Source organism: Salarias fasciatus, chromosome 17 (genome assembly GCF_902148845.1).
Source record: "Salarias fasciatus chromosome 17, fSalaFa1.1, whole genome shotgun sequence".
In the NCBI taxonomy this organism is placed as follows: domain Eukaryota; kingdom Metazoa; phylum Chordata; class Actinopteri; order Blenniiformes; family Blenniidae; genus Salarias; species Salarias fasciatus.
Window position 1 is genome coordinate 7,415,032 of NC_043761.1, and position 18,621 is coordinate 7,433,652.

The following is an 18,621-nucleotide window of genomic DNA, read 5'->3' on the forward strand; positions in this document are numbered from 1 at the left end:
CACACACATGCACGTTTACACAGGCCGTATGCATTTGCCGTGACTTCACCGTCACACTTTTTGTTCAACACTTAACAAATGGAACGTATGTTTTCCTAATGTCTGAACCAATGAGTCGCTCCTGTGTTCTGCAGGCCGCCTGTCTGCCCATGTCCATCATCATCGTGGGGGTGGGGCCGGCAGAATTCGATGGTAAGTTCCCAAAGTTGTGACTTTTTACAGATTTGTTGCTCTTCTTTAAAGCACATTAGGTCCTTTGCAACAACTGTAAAAGCGTTTTCATGCAAGATTTTTTGTTTTTGTTGGTTTTTTTTTTCTTCCCAGCGATGGTTGAGTTGGATGGCGATGAAGTCAGAATCTCCTCCAGAGGAAGATACGCCGAGAGAGACATTGTACAGGTACGCACCCCTTCATCGCTCCGTATTCCATTAACATTTTCAGCAAGCTGCCAGTTTGTGAGAACAGAAAAAGGCTGGAGCTTGTGGGGCCGTGAGAGGTCTGAGCAGGCAGAAACCCGGCCAGACGGACACCTGGTCACCTCGACCCCCGGGTGCTGCAGACCCCAGATGGCAACTCATACAGACACACACACACACACACACACACACCACTTGCATCCGCACATGTGGCATGCTGTCTGTGGAGAACTCCCTCCCTCTTGTCTTGTCTTTCTCATTAGAGTAGATGAACGGAGACCCTTGGTTCTCACGCCTGGCCCAATGTTCCTCTCAAAAAGCCGGGGGCGTTGTGGGGTCTGCTCTCAGTCGTGCAGAAGGAACCTGCGAAGTGCAAAATGACGAGACTTTTTCACCAAGTTGCTCCCATAAAGCAACATCAGAGAACAGTTTTGCCTCTTTTCTCCTTTTTTTTTTTTTTTTTAAGTTAAAATGTGAAGAATTTTTTTAATAAGCCGGACCGCAGAGACGTGCTTCGAAAATCTGACTTCCAAAATTCATTATTTTTCATTTAGCATTCAGTTCGTCCCTCTCCACCCTCACTGCTCGCGTCTTTGTGTCGCTCTCATCACAATGACAAGAGCCCCTCATGCGTCCCGCCGCCGTCCGGACGAGGAGAAGCGGCGCTCGCCGAGAGACGTCGGCTTCATCGCCGGACCGCAAAGTCACGTTTTCCCTCGTCTTTGACCTTTCATACCGCCGCTGTCACAACCAGCTTTTTCACGCCCTCGCCCAGAGCCACACGGCGCGCTCATTAGCTGCCTTTTTAACAAGCTGTAAGCACACACGCACGTGCACGTGAGATGGTGTAAAACCGTTCTCCAGTATGGGAACAGTACACCAGCTCGGCCTACAGCCGCTCATTAGCAGCGAAGCTAATAACCTCAAGTGACATGGCGGAGTTACCTTCCCCGGCGAGGCCTCCAGCACAAATTGGCTCCCCGTATGAGTTCGTGATTGCAGGTGACAACATCTCATTAAGTGAATGAAGTGCTTTTCCCCACTTTACTCAGCACTGCTGTCCATGAAACAAGATGTAAACCCGCAGCAGTTTGGTCGAACACGGGAACCGTTTAATGAATCGGAGCTGAATGAGCAAATGCCACGTTTTTTTTGAAGAACGTCACAGATTTGAAGAGATTAGTGACTTTTTTTTTCATACATGAATGTCTGCAAGGACAACACTTTTTTTTTTTTTTATCTTTCCACCCGTTTTTCTGTGGGAACTTGCAGAAATAACCGAGAGTATCCATAGAAACAGCAGCTCCCTCGTACTTTACCCATTTACATGGAGCCTCTCACTGCTACCTCATTAGTGTTTGTTAAACTATTTTAGTTCAGAGAATGTTACATTTGCAAGCATAACTCACATGTTTGACATGAGTTTTTTTCTTGTTTTAATACAGAAAGTACTTTAGAAGTCGGAACAAGTGGAGGTGTTTAAAACTACATGCAGTGAAACTTCAAATATTTCCAGTGTATCAGGGTTTATTGATTGTGTAGCGATACATCATAGAAGGATCACAGACACTCTGCATATGATGGATTTTTGTGATTCTCATCTGTAAAAAACAAATGAAAATTTCTTGTTTGTTTGAAGTTTTTCATTGTAAATTGCAAAAACAGCCCAATAACAAACTATACATGGGTGTAAAACTCTGAGATCGAAACTAAAGCTACTTTTTTTTGTATACAATAACAACTGCGCTCATTTGTGAGTAGAAAATTAGATGAAGTCCAAAAGTGATACAATTTAGAAAGTTTTCTGAGCACCAAATCGTAAAATATGCAAGATTTTGGTTTGTTCAATGACTTCCAACATATTTTCCAACAAATAAGTGACATATAATCTATAAATATGCACATATTTACACTAACTCGGCACTTGGCGATGGAAACTTCGCACATTCATTAAATTACAGTAGGTTCTGGAATAACTGAATAGAATATCCCAGTATGCCATGGTGGTGTAGTGGTGCGCACTTTTACATCAAGATGACCAAAGTTCTGCTTTGAGTTGCGAAGGTGCAGTTTGATATGTTTTGTGTAAATCTCTTCTTTTAGAAAGCAAAAGCAGAGAGAGAGAAAAAGTGGAGTTCATTTACTTTTGGAGCTGCAGTTGTTGGACTTGGGCTCACGGCTGAGAGAACATAATAATGAAGGAATCCTTCGCCGCACACCGGACAAAGCAGCTCGTCTCATTACTTGAGGACGATCTTGTTTTGTCTCCAGTTCATCAACCCCCAAAATGTGCTGCATTCATCAACAGCGCAAGCGGCATATTTTTATCCTCGGATCCCACCTCGGTAATTCCAGACCTTGGCTGGAGCCAACCCGGTCTCGGTATGGAGCTGCTGGCTCCCCGCAGGTATTTCCTCTCGTGTCTCAGATACTCAGACTGCTCAATTTCACACACCAGCAGTCCCAAATGCCACCGGAGGACTTCAGTGCTTAAAATTCTCTGCAAAAAACATGGCCCCGCTAATTGCACGTTGCTTGTATCCACATTTGCATTGGGAGGTCTGCGACCTCGCGCAGCAGATTTGTCTGGAAGTGGTATTTAGCGGAAGGTTTCACAGCGGCCGCCGGAAGTTTCCCCCTGAGCACACTGCGCGAGGCTGTGGCGCCGTCATTAGGGACATCTCTGCGGCGGACTGAGAGCCGAAAGCGAAACTTTTGAAACGAAGAAGCAATAGGTTTTCACTTGAAACGTGTGAACGGAGCCTTAACCGAGACGTCTTTCCTCTTCCCTCTCAGTTTGTCCCGTTCAGGGACTACATCGACCGGACGGGGAACCACATCCTCAGCATGGCCCGGCTCGCCAAAGACGTCCTGGCCGAGATCCCCGACCAGTTCCTGTCCTACATGCGGACCCGCGGGATCAAGCCCTCCCCGGCCCCGCCCCCCTACACGCCACCAGTGGGCCAGCCCCTCCAGACCCAGATATAAGGAGCGGGGCGGGGGGGGAAAAGGTTTCAGAGTCGGGTGTTCGCTGGACTTAAAGCGCGAAATACTTCCATTTCCTTAAAAGCGCTCGCCATGCCTTGAGGAACTCGGTGGTCTTTGTTCAGGAAGCTGCATGCCGGGCCGGGAGGGAGACCATCCTGAAGGCGGGAGGAGCCAACAAGCGTCTGTTTACTTCCACTGTCAAGCATTCCTGTTAACGTCTGGATTTTTATTACCATTTTGTTATTGGCCTGGCGAACCTGGAACAGCTTGGGGGTTGAAGTTCGAGCGTCTTCATTTCAGGCTTTGAAGAAAAAAAGAAGGAAAAACGAAGCGACGAAGGACAGCTTTTTGGAAACGCTGTAAAGAGAATGTCTCCAGACGAACAGAGGAATCACTTGATCTTAAATGAAGACTAAGTTTTCCTGTAAATAACTGGACTAATGTAACTTCTACTTCTACTTCTTTCTCTTTCTATCTTTATCTCTCCAGCTCACCCACTGTTTACAGTAAACTCTTAAAGATTTTTACTGTTGATACTTTTATATACACATAGCTTGTAATACTCTCTCTCTCTCTGTCTCTCTCCTCTCTCTGTCTCTCTCTCTCTCTCTCTCTCCTGGCGTCTGTCAGGTAGCAGTGCAGGTCCTGGTAGCCCCTCTGTACCGTACCGTACCGTGCCGTACCGTACTGTACTGTATTCTGGTGTTTGTAATAACCTTTTTGCATGAGTGTAGCCTCAGTCCAGTGCATGCATTTAGTGGCCCTGCACTACCTCTTCTGCCCATCCGCCCGCCTGCTGGGGGTGAGAGTCCGTCTGCCCGTAGCCACCCACCACATCTGTCCCATCCGTCTTCCCGTCTGTATGCCCATCCCTCGTTTCTTTTAACCGCTTTTGTTTTTGCTGCGTTTCCATCCATCAGTTATCAAGAAGCCCAATTCAGTTTTCAATTTATATGCTAATCATGAAAGGAGAGGATTTTTTTTTTTCGTAGCAGAAATGTGACGGACGGCCTACTTCTTTCGCTCATATTCATTCAGAACAATTACAATAAGAAGCAACAGCTCCTACTAGCGGTCCGAAGTTCCCGGCTGAATGGAAACGCAGCTTCCCTCCGTCTCCTTTGCTGTATTTCTGTGTGCTGCGCCCGGGCGTCACGTCGCCCGCGTGCTCGGCCTTTTCACGTCGTCACGCGCCGCCCCATGTTAAAAAAAATTAACAAAAAAACAAAACAAAAAAAAAAAAGACGACAGCAGCTGCTCTCAAACAAAAATGCTGTTTGAGCAAAAAGAGCCCAGTGGTCAAAAACGCATAGAAGAAAAACACACTTTCTTTCCCTTTGGTTTGCTTTTGTGTGTGTGTGTGTGTGTGTGTGTGTGTGTGTGTGTGTGTGTGTAGCTTTCATATGTTGTCGAAGAACGACTTCTGTCCAAGTCTTGTGCTCTGGTGGTGAATGAGGGATGGATCAGTGTGAACAGATTTAACTGTGAATGTTTGTATGAATGGAAGTTTTAACTGCAGCATTTTACTTTTTTTTTTTTTTTTTTTTGTATAGTGAGTGAGTTATCGTAATGTGAATCCTTAAAAAAAAAAAAAATCACCACAATCTTTCTTTTTTCATGTAATATCAGTCTTCCGAGTGACCGTCTTGGATTTTGTTTGTTTCTCTCTGATGCACCCAGAAACTGGTGCAGATTTATTTAAACTTTAAAAACCAGTCAAAAATAGTTGTAGCTGTAAATATTCATGCTAGAGTCTTAAAATTTGGAGTCGTTCGACCAGAGGATTGGTAAATTCCATTCACAGTTTACAGATATCAAAATGGCTCAAATCATTTTGGAAGATTTATTGCCCTGAAATTGAATAATTCCCTCTTAGCTTGCAAATGATAAATATATTATTATTACTATGTTTTGTAAAATCTGAAGCAAATACAAAATAGTCAGCTGGAAGAAAAAAATTTAATCTCAAATTGTTCTACTCATCCAAGTTACAGAGTTAATCAACTGAAGACGCCGCAGCAGAGATTACATTCTGTTTTTATTTCATTCAGTTAATGATACCAGCAGTAATATTAGTGGTAACTGAGCAGGAGCTCCAAAAATACCCGAAATGTGTATCTAGCTTAAAAAAAAGAGCATTTTGTTCTGTTACTCCTTGTGTAACTCATTCTAATGTTTTCGTAAAGCCCTGCTCATTCTTGGAGGTGAACAGCAGAACTCCTGAAATTGAAGCCAAAACATTGTGATCGCCCCCTGGTGGATGTTCCTCGCGGGACTTTAGCGAATTTAGCAAGATGAAGATCAAAACAGATTTTTAACAGCCGTATTTTCTTATAAAGTTTCTTTTTTTTATTTATTTTAACAAGATTGTTTAGGTTGTATCAACCATCTTCACACTCTATCTCCACCAGATCAAGTGTTAGTGTTAAAAATCGTAGTCAAATATCGGCCACAGTGTGTGATTATCCATCTTTTTTCGTAGAAGTTGGCATGCTAAGCAAGTCATTTTGTCTGTGCGCTCGTATATTATCAGGTTTTCCTTTTAGTAAGTTACCTGAGACCTTGTTTGAACAACGTTGCCAAATGAAAACAGAAATCTTTCATTGCAGTTTGTGTGCGTTTACATGACGGTACTACTGAAACTCAACTTTTTTTTAAAATACTCCGAATCTGTGTCCGAGGAAAAACATCACAGCTTATTGATAGGTATAGACATTGTTTTCTAAATATTATCGTGGAAACGCAAAATTTTTCTGAAACGAAACACAAAAACGATCTCATCAGAATATAAAGGACATAAATATGAAACATATTTTTTTTATGATTTATTGCGTTTAATGCGGTAAATTCTTTCCTCTTGGAAAGCGGATTGGAGTTGATTGGAAGTTTTCCTGTGGTACCATCAGATAAGCTCGCGGCGCCGGCGGTTGAGGCCGGTTTCTCGTCCCCACGGCGCACTGAACTGCCGCTTTCTGCTGCTCGTGAAATTGATTTGTGGAGGGAGGAATGTTAAATTGTCTCACTTTTAATGGTTCAAGTGGAACAAAAGGGAAATTACCTCCTTGACTCGTCTCCCTATGCCTCCCGTTTTTATGCTTTCGCCCTTTTTATTCCCACCTAATTGGTGGACCCGGGCCCTCGTCACACCGTTTGAACAACAGATTATTCCACAGTAAAGTATCGAATCTTGTCTTTTTAAATGTAATACTTTGATAGTACAGAAGATTTTAAATTAGCAGTTTATTTGAAATAAAGTTTAAGATTTAATAGCTCAACCTGAATCCGATCAATCTGACCACATTATGTTTCGTTCATTATAATAAACTTTTCAAAGACCCAGTGAAACAACGTCCCAGGACTATTAGATTTACATAAATCAGTTTTCTTAAGAGACCCGCAAAGTTGCATATGCGTTATTACATTTGAATGTTTAATGAGAAAACACCCGCGAGTGCAGAGGATGACTCATCCGAGGGTTGACACCATTTAACAGGGAGAGAAAAGAGGAGAACTTAATGTGAGATTGCTCCAAAATTAAGTTTTTGGATAATTATTCAACCCCCTGGTGACGTTTCCGAGGAAGCGACTGGGCTTCAATTATCAGCTGTGGCGCCCTCAAGTCGCATAAAGTATTATAAAACCTGAATGGATGGGCAATTATCTGTCAAAAATGAGACAATAAAAGAGCAATTAGACTATAAACTATACTATAACTATAAACTGGGGATTTGTATTTTTCAGTTGACTATTTCTTTTTGGTTCATATGCAATGTTTTTTTTGTTTTCTTTTCTTTTTTGTGGATTCAGTATCAAAAGTCATCGTTAGAGTTTGCAGCTCTGCAGCTTTGTGCCTCCGTCTTCAAGGTGCTTTCATATAAATCAACCTTTTCTTCTGTAACGTGTTTTAATACTGTCACAGTATTTGCTCAGTACTCAGACGTGCAACATGATCGCCACAAAAGCAACACATTTTTTTACATTGTGGTGGATTTTCAAAGAATTATCGCTTCAACATGATATCATATTCACATTTCTGTGAACCATAATCGTACCAGAATCCAGGGAAATAGAGCTTTGTGCCATATACTTATCATTATTGTAAAAAGAGCGTTGCAGTACTGTCAAACACACACACTTAATATTAAAAGTAGAAGTTAAAGTAGAGTCAGAAGCACTCAGTGCACATTTTCTTCAAACCTAAAATCCAGAAGATAGTATAATTCTGACTAATTCCAAACATTAACTCAATATTTTGCAGATAAATCAGGTTCAACGTCAAACATTGAAGTAATTTCAATTTATTTTACTTGTAGCATCTATTTGTTTTCCATTAGTATTTACTTTTTTTTAGCAGAGATAACAATTCCTGAGCGTTCTTCGCTTGTTTCAGCTCATAAACAAACTGACACCAGACGGCACGGCCTTTTATTCTGCTCTGCTTCAGATGGACTAAACCTAAATTACCAACTTTGCCAAACCCCATGAAGCCACAAGTGTGTTTGTGTGTGCGCATGTTTTTGATATAAGTACACTTTGTGTGTGTCTGGGCGTGTGAGAGTGTCTGTGGTGTGCCCGTGCGGCACCTCTGTAAGGGTGTTTTCTTAGACCATGTGAGATGTTCACACACGTCAGATCTTTGTTTACTAAAGATATCCAAATAATATATTGTATGCTCGTCATATCTTCTGAACAATGTGCACTATGTTTGCATGTACAGTTTTACAAAGGAGGCACCAGTTCCTTTTGTTGAAAAACTGAGTGTTTTGAAATATAACAGATCTATATGAAAATCCAACTGTACAAAAATGGCCTTAAATCTTTCACCGATTTTTCTTGGAATTGTGTGATGCCTTCTTCAGAAAAACGCGACTCGTTTAAAGGAATTGATTGGTATCTATTTTGTGTCAGTGTTTCTATTGCTTTCTAGTGTTTTTTTTTTTCCTTTGCACAAGTTCAATTATGGAAAAACAGAATTATCTTGTACTTTTTTGAAACCGTGATTAATCAGAGAAAGCATGGCTGGAGTCCTGATTGTCTGATAATACATATAATAGATGACTATTTCTGTATCGAACTATGGATTTTTAAATAAATATTCGTATTAAACTACACTGGCTGGGAAGTGGTGATGTTTTCCCTGCATTTTCTTATTTCTTATGTTGCGTTTTCTCCTCTTTTCTTTTTCTCTCCTTATTTATTCAAGCATATCTCATTAGCACCAGTCCTGCTCTATTTTCTAGGTGGTTTCACATCTTGTTAAAATATTATCTCAGTGCAACAGGTGATTATTTCTCTGTGCAAAAATATAATGAACGAACGAGCCCGCTGTCTACATGCTGACTTCATTGGTCTTCACCTGCCTCGTGGCTGAAGGTCCCGCAGTACGTCGCTCCTCCACACTTCCCTGAGCTGTGTTAAATGGCATTCTGGGATATGCAAGAAACCCCATGCTCAAAATGAAACCTGCAGGTAAATTTCCGGAATCCCGAGCAAATCGTTGACATTTCCAAGCTGTTTCCATCAAAATAAGACATCCAGTGCGTGTCAACAATTTGCCGGTAATAAAGCTGGCTGATGGCGGCAGATACATTCACTCATGCACGCGGCGGCGTTTCGGCTGACCGAGCAGATCGCCATCAAGCCTCTGGTATATTAGATAAATCTCAGGTGCTGTTCTATCTATTTGGCACTCACACCGGCCAATAAATTGGCAGATCCACATTTGCATATATTTGCAAAACAGATTTTTCCTCAGCCGGCAAAGAATCGGGCCTGAAACTGTGGACTGGCAGCCAGAAGTGGAGTCAAATTACAGCTCTGGCGTGGATGTAATGTTTATGCATGGAACAGGACAGGAGGAAGGAAAGTTCCAGAGAACAGTGCTATATTTCTGTGAGAGAGAAAAGCAGAAACCAACGGTCGATTTTGATTTTTTTCTTTCACTGTAAACACTGGGGGGAAAAAAGTATTTTTTTAAAGAAGGTCCACTGACTGAATCCCATTTGCTTTTGCTTGTGAGCCATGCGGTGTTTTCCTGAGCAGGAGGAGGCGATTAGAGAAATTCCTCTCACCTGTTCTGATTGACAGCTGATCTCCATAAAGAGGTGACAGACGGTTCAGCTCGCTTCGGTTTGCCTGAAGTTTATGTGTTCAGATTCACACGCTGTCGGCAAACGGCGACAAATAACAACAGCAGTGAATAATATATCGTCATGTGAAGCACACAAAGAAGACTTGTGATCACCCAAAGTAGATCAAAACCAGACCGCTCTGCAGTGCTGCAACGCTAACCCTCGGTTTCACTGCTGGATGGTTTTCTCAGCCAGTGGGTTCATGTTGAGTTTTTTTTCATTCGTGATGCTGCTACCAGACTAGTCTGCAGTGGTGTGGAGGTGCAGAGAATCACCAATATTCCAGCATTTACAATTTCTTGCAGGAAATGTAACCTGATGCTTTGATTTGTTGCGGTATTCAAGCACCAGCCTTGCATGAAACCTCCCTTCTCATCTCCCTGAAGAAACACAAAGATCTTTTCTTTCACCAAAGACGCTTAAACTCGATGTATTTTGCCCAAAGCGTACCTGAAGTTAGCTAACCAGATGCTTGGAGCTTCTTTTATTTTTTTGTTTTTTTCCTGTTTACTCTCCTCGCCCCACAGATTACACACACAAGGAGGAGATTCAATATGACATATTAATTTTTGCTCAAATGAATTTAATCTACAATCTGTTCGTTCCTTGTCACGTCTCCGACTCATCTGGCCTCCCCAGCTGTCTCTTTCTGGAGCCGTCACCTGCTACATTCACAAACCGTTAGAATTGGAGGGGGATAAAAAAAAAAAAAAAAAATAGATGAATAGTGCAAATGTGAATTGCAATAGAGGGGGAGCCTGGTGCATGCCTCAAGTTGCTAAAAATAGCGAGATTTTCCCAGCATCCCTCGGGGTCAATGAAAGAGATGAGTAGATGGATTGATTGGGGGTTGAAGAGAGCCAGAGTGAGGAGAAGGTGCTAATACCGCTGTCAATCACGGCGCCGGCGGCGGGAAAAAAAAAACCGCGCATCGCATCCGAGCGCTGGGTACAAAGCGGCGAGGGACGGCGGAGAAACAACACAGCTCATTAACAGTGAGAGAAGGAATTCAGAAAATGAAAAAAAAAAAAAAAACAAGCCTGCAGAAGCTCCGATTGTTTGAAAATATCTTCTTTGTTTTTAAGCTGGAATGCCACGAAAGAAAAGAAACATGTAGCATGATGCTAAAACCTCCCCCTCCAGCTTTTCCATCAAATCATCCACGCTGTCAGCGCAGGACAAGTGACTCCTTCACTCCCTAATTGTTTAAATACTTATTCAGCGAATGATTATGTGGTAATTAGTCGATACAAAAGGTCACGTCAGGATTTGGTCCTTTAAAAAGACTTGATGTCTTTATGCTTGAGTAAGTCTAATGAACACTGTGGTCGATGTCTGTCAGCCAGGGTCGTAATTATGCTCGCCTGTCACTTCCTGACACAGCCTGTAGCTTAGCAACCTTCCACGCAGACGGAGCTAAAGTTGGAACTCATTTGAATATCCCTTTGAAGTTAAAGGAGAAGATAAAAAAGAAGAAGAAGAAGAAGAAGAAGAAGGTGGTCGAAGAAGCGCTCAGGACAGAGTTGACTTTTGTCACCCTGGTGGAGTCAGGATCAGGAAAAATGACCACAGATCAGCGCCCACGCAGACGCCGAACTTCACGCCGTGGTCGCGGGCGTAGATGTGGGCAGGTTTGATAATTACCGTGTGCTGTTAATGAAGCAAAACACATGTTTTGGCCACTCCGCCCACCCAACTCCCACAATCCTTTATTAATAGGACATTCTTGTGTGTTCTGATTGTTTTTGTGTGCGTGTGTGTGTGTGTTTGTGTGTGTGTGTCTTTTTCAAAGGTGTGAAGTCGTGGCGAGCGTGCTCAGGCTCGTGCATTTATGGTTTTCAAAGAGCTTTTGTTTCACGGCATGTTCTGTCAGCATATGGAACATAGAAATGAGATTTTCTATTTCGGTTTGCAATACGTAGATGCCTTAACGTTGTGGCCCGAAGAAACCAGAGGGACAGGTGTTTCTCAAGAATTAGGTGGGGTTCAAATTTAAACAGAATTTCTCCTCAAAAACATGTTTTTCTGACCTGAAGTGAAAAAACCCCGAAAGCCATTAAATAGCTAAGGTGCAAAACTATGAGTTTAATATTAATTTTACATTTGTCAAAATGGTGGCTGATGGCTCTCTGCATTGACAAGTTCAAAACTTTTCTCTTGATCTAGAATACTCCGTGCCTCATAAACTCGATGTTGCACTTTTTTCTTTTTCTCGTTTTCATCTTGGTGGCATGTTAAACAACCTAAACGAGACATGTGAAACATCCAATTACGCTTTTCTATATTTTCGCACACTTGGGCTCTTCTTTCCTCATCTTCTCTGCAGACGCTGCCTGCACACACAACTATGTGTTTAATTACATTTCAGACAAACCACATTCTAAGAACTACATTAGATTATAAAACTACAGTCTTGTCTTTCAAAACAAGGGAAATGTAACTCGCTCTCATTAACAGGTCCCCAATATTGATTCTTCCTCACTCCATACTTGCATCTGCTTCCCTGTTGAAGGAACAACGGAAACAAACTGTAGCTGCAATCAGCTGCCTCATTAAGCCCAGATCCAAGGAAAACAATTTGCATTTCCATCTATTTCAATGACTTGCTTTTGAGCCATAATTACAGTATGAGATAATTAAGTGGCAATCATCACATATGGAAACTCAATGTTCCAATATGTAAGGGGGGGTGGGGGGTGGGGGGTGAAACTGTAGGCTCCAATTACAGTGGGTAGCACAGGAATGGGTTATAAAGTGCTTTTTTTGAGGGCGTCTCAGCCACAGGGTGCTTCAGTTTACATTCAGTTCAACTGAGTGAATCAAGCCTCAGTGAGAGAACGAGCGTTAAGCTTCATTACAGCACACACACACACACACACACACACACACACACACACACACACACACACACACACACACCCTCTCGGTTACTCAGCTTTGTGTTGCCCTTGCCTTGTTTGATCGATGGATACGACACGGAAACACAGCGTGCACACACTCACACTCAGAAACCTTGGACTCTATTGGCGCTACATATAAGGCCACTTGTTCTGCTTAACCTGGTTTGATGCATCATGCATCACAATTAAGCGTTTCTCTGTGTGTGTGTGTGTGTGTGTGTGTGAGGCCTGTTTTGCACGGTATCTTGTGAGGTCCAGAACGCCTCATAGTGCTGTGTGTTTGTGTGTGTATGTCTGACCGTTAACACACACGTTTCAGACACTTATAACAGCGAAGCTTCGGATGGGGAATCTGACGAACGTGTCCGTGCCCCTCGGTCCTCACATGAAAGTGTGTGAGCGTATATTTGTGCACGTGAGCGAGTGTGTAGAAGGCTGACTGATGTGCAGTGAAAGGGTCAGAGGTGTCGGGGGAGTCAGAGAATCATGTGGCAATGACGGTATTACAGCTGCTTTCCTGGCAACACACACACACACACACACCTTTTTCATCTTGCAGGGAAATGATCCACAAGTTGAACCTGTGAAAGTTTATATAACGTGTAAATAAGCCTGAGAGAACAGCAAGAACAAGTCCTAATTGGCGTTGAGGTGCAGCCACCTCCACCTCCCGCCGCTGTTTGTTGCTGCTCAAACGTGAGCGAAGCCTCGTCTCACTGTAAAGTCACTTTCGGCGTCAGCGGACGACGCAGAGAGCCGAGATGCCGTTAATTAAGTAAATGACCGTCAGCTGAGTGCGTGCGTGCGGCCGACTGGAGTGATGGTTGCCACGGTGACGGAGTCCCCTGTGCTTCTTTTGACTGGCACTTAGGATTCAGTGACATTTGGCTCAGATCACCCCTCGAACTCCGGCTATTTCTGTCCGATCCACGGCTCCCATCGGCAGAGCTTAACCCACACCGAGGCCTGAGGAGGACGCTGTGTTGTTGTGAGACTCAAACAGTAACAGTAAGAGCAAAACAGCAGCGTCATGAACAAAAAAATCACGATGAAGGGTTAAAAACGATGATTAAAGATATAGTTCTTTTGCTGATACTGAACTTATTGCGTTGGTTAAAATCCTGAATTTCTCTGTGAAAAATATAAAACCTGCCAACAGTGTGGCTCTGACCTCAGTGGTAAAGTAGTTAATTCCCTGATTATGCACCATTTCTTTATTTACTGCTCAGGTGAATTGCCAGTTTTGCCTTCCCCGTTCAGAAGTTTAAATGTTTCCCACCGAAGATAAAAACCGTCCTCTGACAAGTGTCCTTAAAAGCCATAAAATCATTTTTAAGTGATTGAATACAGGCAGCAGCTTCGCACATGTAGAACAGTGGATGGCTTTTTTAAGGTGACCGGCGATAAAAATATTCATTTAACTCAGGCAGTCAAACTAGAGGTAAACGAGTTCAGAGTCCTTTCACTTTTCTTTCTGTGAGTCTATATAAATATAAAAACTTCTGTTGGTCAAATGTAATCTGAGTACTGCAGGTTGGGGTCGGTGAGGAAAGAGGAGTTCGGTCTCATCCGAAGCTAAAATAGAGGGATGAAGAGTGCAGGGGGAATTCTGCCATGATTGTTCCACTCTAAAGCAAACAGCACATGTGCAGCAGATCTGGCTGCAGCAGCCTCAGAGGGGCTGAGCAGTGCAATCAACATTTGTATAATCATCCCAGTTTGACTTTATTAAAGTCTCTCCTGTGAGCTGGCCCCACACCGATGCATGTAATTAGAATCTAGAAATAGTCTAACAGCCTCCGCGGAGACTCTGGTTGGCATTTTTTTCTTCTCCATCGGTTGAAATTTTATTGCCAAAATGATGAACTGGATTGCTCTCAGGCTCGTCAATAGGCTTCACTGTCATCACTAGGCAGGCCGCGGTGTCAGTGTTGCTCATTGTATGGTTGTGTATCTCTTCTTCCAGCTTTTGTCCACCTGTAATTTCATTCCATTTGAAAGCTCAACATTTTTTGTCAGTGTTGGAAGTGAATGGATCGTCACATCTGAATCCTTCTCTTGTTTCTCCACTCGTTTATTTTAGATAACCTCAAAGCCTCCATCGTCATTCAAAAATGACTTTCACACTGACCTGACTTCATGTAGAGATTCATACTGTGTTCACTGGAATGTGTGCTTTTGTGTTACAGCTCCTCCTAGTGCTGGATTGTGGCTGATCACAGATCATCTGATGAGTGGGTCATTACCATAAAACAAAGTGTGGAAGGCCTGCACACTGAGCGTCAACGCCATCACACCGCCCCGATTGCTGATAACTGCACCATCCAGTTTTTTTTTTCCAAATCTAAATCAGGATTTCACCTCACAAATCAAAGGGGAAAATCTTTCTGAGAAACGGCAGCTGATTTCCAGATTTCTCCCGCTGCCCAGCCTCACTTTGAGAAGCACTGCTGTAAAGAGACTAACAGCAACAGATCTGAACTAATCAGAACAGAATAGAAAAACTTCAGTAATCCTAAAGGGAAATCCCTTAACCTTTTCAATCCTAGCTTCTTGTCACCAGTATCACAGTGGAAGCTGATTGGTTTTCATTACCTTTGCATGCTGATATAGGAGGAAGAACTCCCACCTCCAAACAAGAAGAAATGATTTGATTCTGGGCCAGGAGTGTGGAAACATGCAAACTCCTATGTGGAGTTTGCGGGTCAAGGTCATTTTACCTTGAGATGTCCTTCTGTCTGTGTTGATATTATGATGAAGGCATGAACTCATCTGACTAAATAGTTTATATTGTTTGAAAAAGAACAAAAAAATAATACAAAAGACATGTTTGAATCCAACAGCAAAACCTTGTGTTCGGTGTCTTTGTTGACTTTTGTGCTCATTTTTGATAACAACTTACACCAAAAGGGCTCTAAAAGCTGAAAGAACGATGTTTTATTCCAAAGTTGTATGAGCATGGGAGCACAATGACTGTACAGAATTAAATGACCAGAGAAAGTGAGAAAGTTGTACACATTCCAAGAAAGTCTAGGGTTATAAACCGTTGCTGAAATCGACATATTACACCAGTTTTTAATGAAATTGATCATTTACAGTCACAAACAAAAGGAAACTGATTTTGTTGTGTTTGAAATGTAACTTCTTATTCATGATTACGCGTCAAGAAAGGATTGGAATTACACAAACCCAGTACAGAGAAAGGGAACACAAAAATCCAGAAAGGCATCACCAGATACAATTACGCCACAAGAAAGTACAAAAATAAACTTGATCACAGTTTAAAAAGAACATTTACATTAACAATAAACTGAATTCGTTATCAGTTACTTCTAGGGGGTTGTTATGGCTTGGTCAAAGTAAAAAGGTAGAAATAGAAAACGTCTTCAAACATTCTGGCTATAAAGTTGTTTTGAAGTGGTGTTCTTCACCGGCAAAAAAAAAAAAAAAACCCTCTTCTGTCCACTCCCAAAAAAGTAACTTCACAAAATGGCTGCATCTTTTTTTCTTTTTTTTTGGTTTCTTTAATTATATTTACAGCTCATATTTAAATTCCAGAGGGGGCGCTCGCTGGACTTTTGGATTGACAGTAAAAGGAGGATTTGCCAGACTGGAAATGTAAAAGGTTGAAGACAAAAACTGTCAGCACAGAAGAACTTTCATTCACAGAAAATGTTCCTCTTCATATTTTACAGTAAGACCTGCATTAAGCATAAACAATCTTCATTGGTCATTTTTTTTTTGTAATTTTACTTCAAATGACTTTTTTTTTTTTACATATTAAGACATTTTAAAATGAAAAATGCACTATCCATATTTTTATTGTCTTTTCTCATCTCTGTAGCCTAATTTGATGTTTTAAAGTTCACACAGTGTAAAAATGATGAAACCGTGTGGCGTTTTTGTCCGACGCCGAGATGTGAGGAGGGCTTTGCTTTCGTTTGAGGCCTAATTTGTGACACCAGAGAGTTTTGATCGGCTTTTTCTTTCACCACATGAACCTCTGCGTGGCTGTGCTGTCCGGCCAGTGGAAAGTCTTGGCGACGAAGATGTAAATCGTGGCGGCGTTCACCGCCGTGTACAGAATGAACTCCACGCTGAGTCTGGGCAGTGAGGGCAGGGGCATGTGCAGACGGTACATCAGGTACGGGACGATGAAGTACCGGAACTCCAGCAGCTTCTGGGGGACTGTGGCGCACAGGAGGCACGCCAGGAAGGCCAGGCTCCAGAAGACGGAACGTGACTTGAGGGTATCCAGGAAGTTCCATCCTGCGAAGATGTACGCGGGCACGAGGAGGAAGCGGACCAGCTCGTGCCTCTGGAACACTCTCTTCCAGACGTAGAAGGGGAAGTGGCGGTTGTCCGCCAGCAGGTACTTGTGGACGTAAGTGAACTTCCACACCAGGAGCACGGAGACGGCGGCGAGGAAGAGGAAGAGCAGGGGCTGCTTCTTCAGCGCTTGCAGGAAACGCAGGACGCGGTGGTAACACAGCGAGACGGGGAGGGAGAAGAAGAGCGAGAAGGAGAAGAAGTAGAAGAGCTGGGGGAAGTTGAGGCAGGCTTCGTGGCTCGTCCTGTCGCCCACCACTATCCCGTCGTTTAGCAGCACAAACGCCAGAAACCCTCCGCCAACCAGCGCGTACGGCCAGGCCACCAGCAGCACCGCTTTCACGTGACAGGGTGAGGTCAGGAACTCCAGGGTGAAAAGCGCAATTTTCTTCACTCCGCTGATTGACAGAGGGACCTGGGACGGCGGAGGCTTCTCGTCCTTCTTTTTCGTCTGCTCCGTCCTCCAGGCCTCGTCCATCCTGGCGGCCACCAGCGTCCCGGCGCAGAAAGCCACCCAGATGATGTTGGTCTGGCGGAACAGCACTGAGCAGACGCCGAGGAGAGCCGAGGCCTTGTGGCAGCCGTAGAGCGTCATCAGGTAGGTGAAGAGGATGAAGAAAGTCGATCCGGCATCAGTGTAGTAAAGGAAGTTGAAAAAGTAGAGAACAGGGAAGGTGGACAAGGACAAGGCTGACAGCACTCTGCGTGAGCTTGTTCGCGTCTGGAAGGAAAGCATTGTGATTTTAGGGAAAGATAAATTCCAAACAATAAATGTGCTCAATTTCATGGCTTTCTTTGACATGCACTCCTACCTTCTCTCTGATGTGCAGCTTGCAGATCAGCAGGTACATGAGGTAAAGATTTCCACAGTTGAAGAGCAGGTTGACGAAGCGCAGCATGGCAGTGGAACAAACCACGTCGCCTGTCAGGTCGGCAAGCCACACCACAGGCTTGATGACTCCCACGGAGATGAGGTAAAGGCCTGGCAGAGTGGTGATCATCGGATCCCACTGCACAAAGGAAAAGACAAGGCTTTCATCTTCACATTTGCTTCAAGAAAAGAAAAACCTGTGGGAGACAGTTTGAGTTCAAACTGTGTTCCTTTTCCATCAATTCTCCACACTCATTTTATCGACATGTTTAGAAACGATATATCCATAAATCTGGACTGTGGGCAAACAAGATAAAAATGTGACATGATTTTAAATGTGGTCATCCTTTAATCACTATGAGGTTTATAAGGATTGAAGAGGCTTTACGTTCCACTTTGATCCTTTAAGCTCCATTTTTACTCCAAACAGTGTCTTTGCTCTGCGTGAAAAGTACAAATGCGTCCACTAATTCCACTCTATATGTCCGACACGGAGATTAAAAGCAGAATCTGTTCAAACAGAAGCCTCGCTCTTAGCTCTGATCTGAACTAACCTTAATCCGCCTAACAATCATGGACTCACTTTCAGGGCTGCTGTCGCCAAAACCACACAATAACTTCACATCTACCTCCACATTACCTCGTTGAATCGTCCTTGGCAGTATTTCTGAGCCTGTGGGACGTGGAAGACCTCGTCCATGTAGGGCTCCCTCTGCTCCCGGGTGACTCTGGAGAACAGCAGGCAGGAGATCAAGAAGTTTGTGCTGCAGAGAGCAGTGAAGATGTAGCCCTCCAATTTCTCCATGTTTGACTAAAAAACACGGCGTAAAGTGAATCCAGTCCGCGGTTAGCTGCTATACGGGTTCGCACGACGCATTTCGATTAGATAAGCCCAATAAAAATACAAAACGGTGTCAATCTGAGAGCGAAACTGCCTTAAATGTGTCTACTGAAGATAAACAAGACTTGCTCATTTGACAGCTAAT

The 18,621-nt window shown here is 43.2% G+C and overlaps 2 protein-coding genes across 3 annotated transcripts in view; one reads left to right on the forward strand and one right to left on the reverse strand.

The window, feature by feature from the left end:
• Positions 1-15,866, forward strand: part of LOC115403906 (copine-8) — a 75,671-nt gene extending 59,805 nt beyond the window's left edge. Inside the window, exons 18-20 of one of the 2 annotated variants that reach the window (XM_030112937.1) lie at positions 135-192; positions 325-398; positions 14,625-15,866. In XM_030112937.1, the coding sequence (XP_029968797.1) occupies positions 135-192; positions 325-398; positions 14,625-14,651 (159 nt within the window). In that variant the 3' untranslated portion in view covers positions 14,652-15,866. Of the gene's footprint in view, positions 1-134; positions 193-324; positions 399-3,212; positions 8,155-14,624 lie in introns of those variants that run through there. The other variant, XM_030112936.1, reaches the window with a different exon arrangement.
• Positions 15,867-16,198: 332 nt separating this feature from the next.
• On the reverse strand, positions 16,199-18,619 carry alg10 (ALG10 alpha-1,2-mannosyltransferase). Its single transcript, XM_030112938.1, has 3 exons — positions 18,276-18,619; positions 17,577-17,774; positions 16,199-17,485 (listed from the first exon to the last, which is right to left on the reverse strand). The coding sequence occupies exons 1-3, from the start codon at positions 18,438-18,440 to the stop codon at positions 16,424-16,426; spliced, it is 1,425 nt and encodes a 474-aa protein (XP_029968798.1). The 5' UTR covers positions 18,441-18,619; the 3' UTR covers positions 16,199-16,423.
• Between the last annotated feature and the right edge of the window lie 2 nt (positions 18,620-18,621).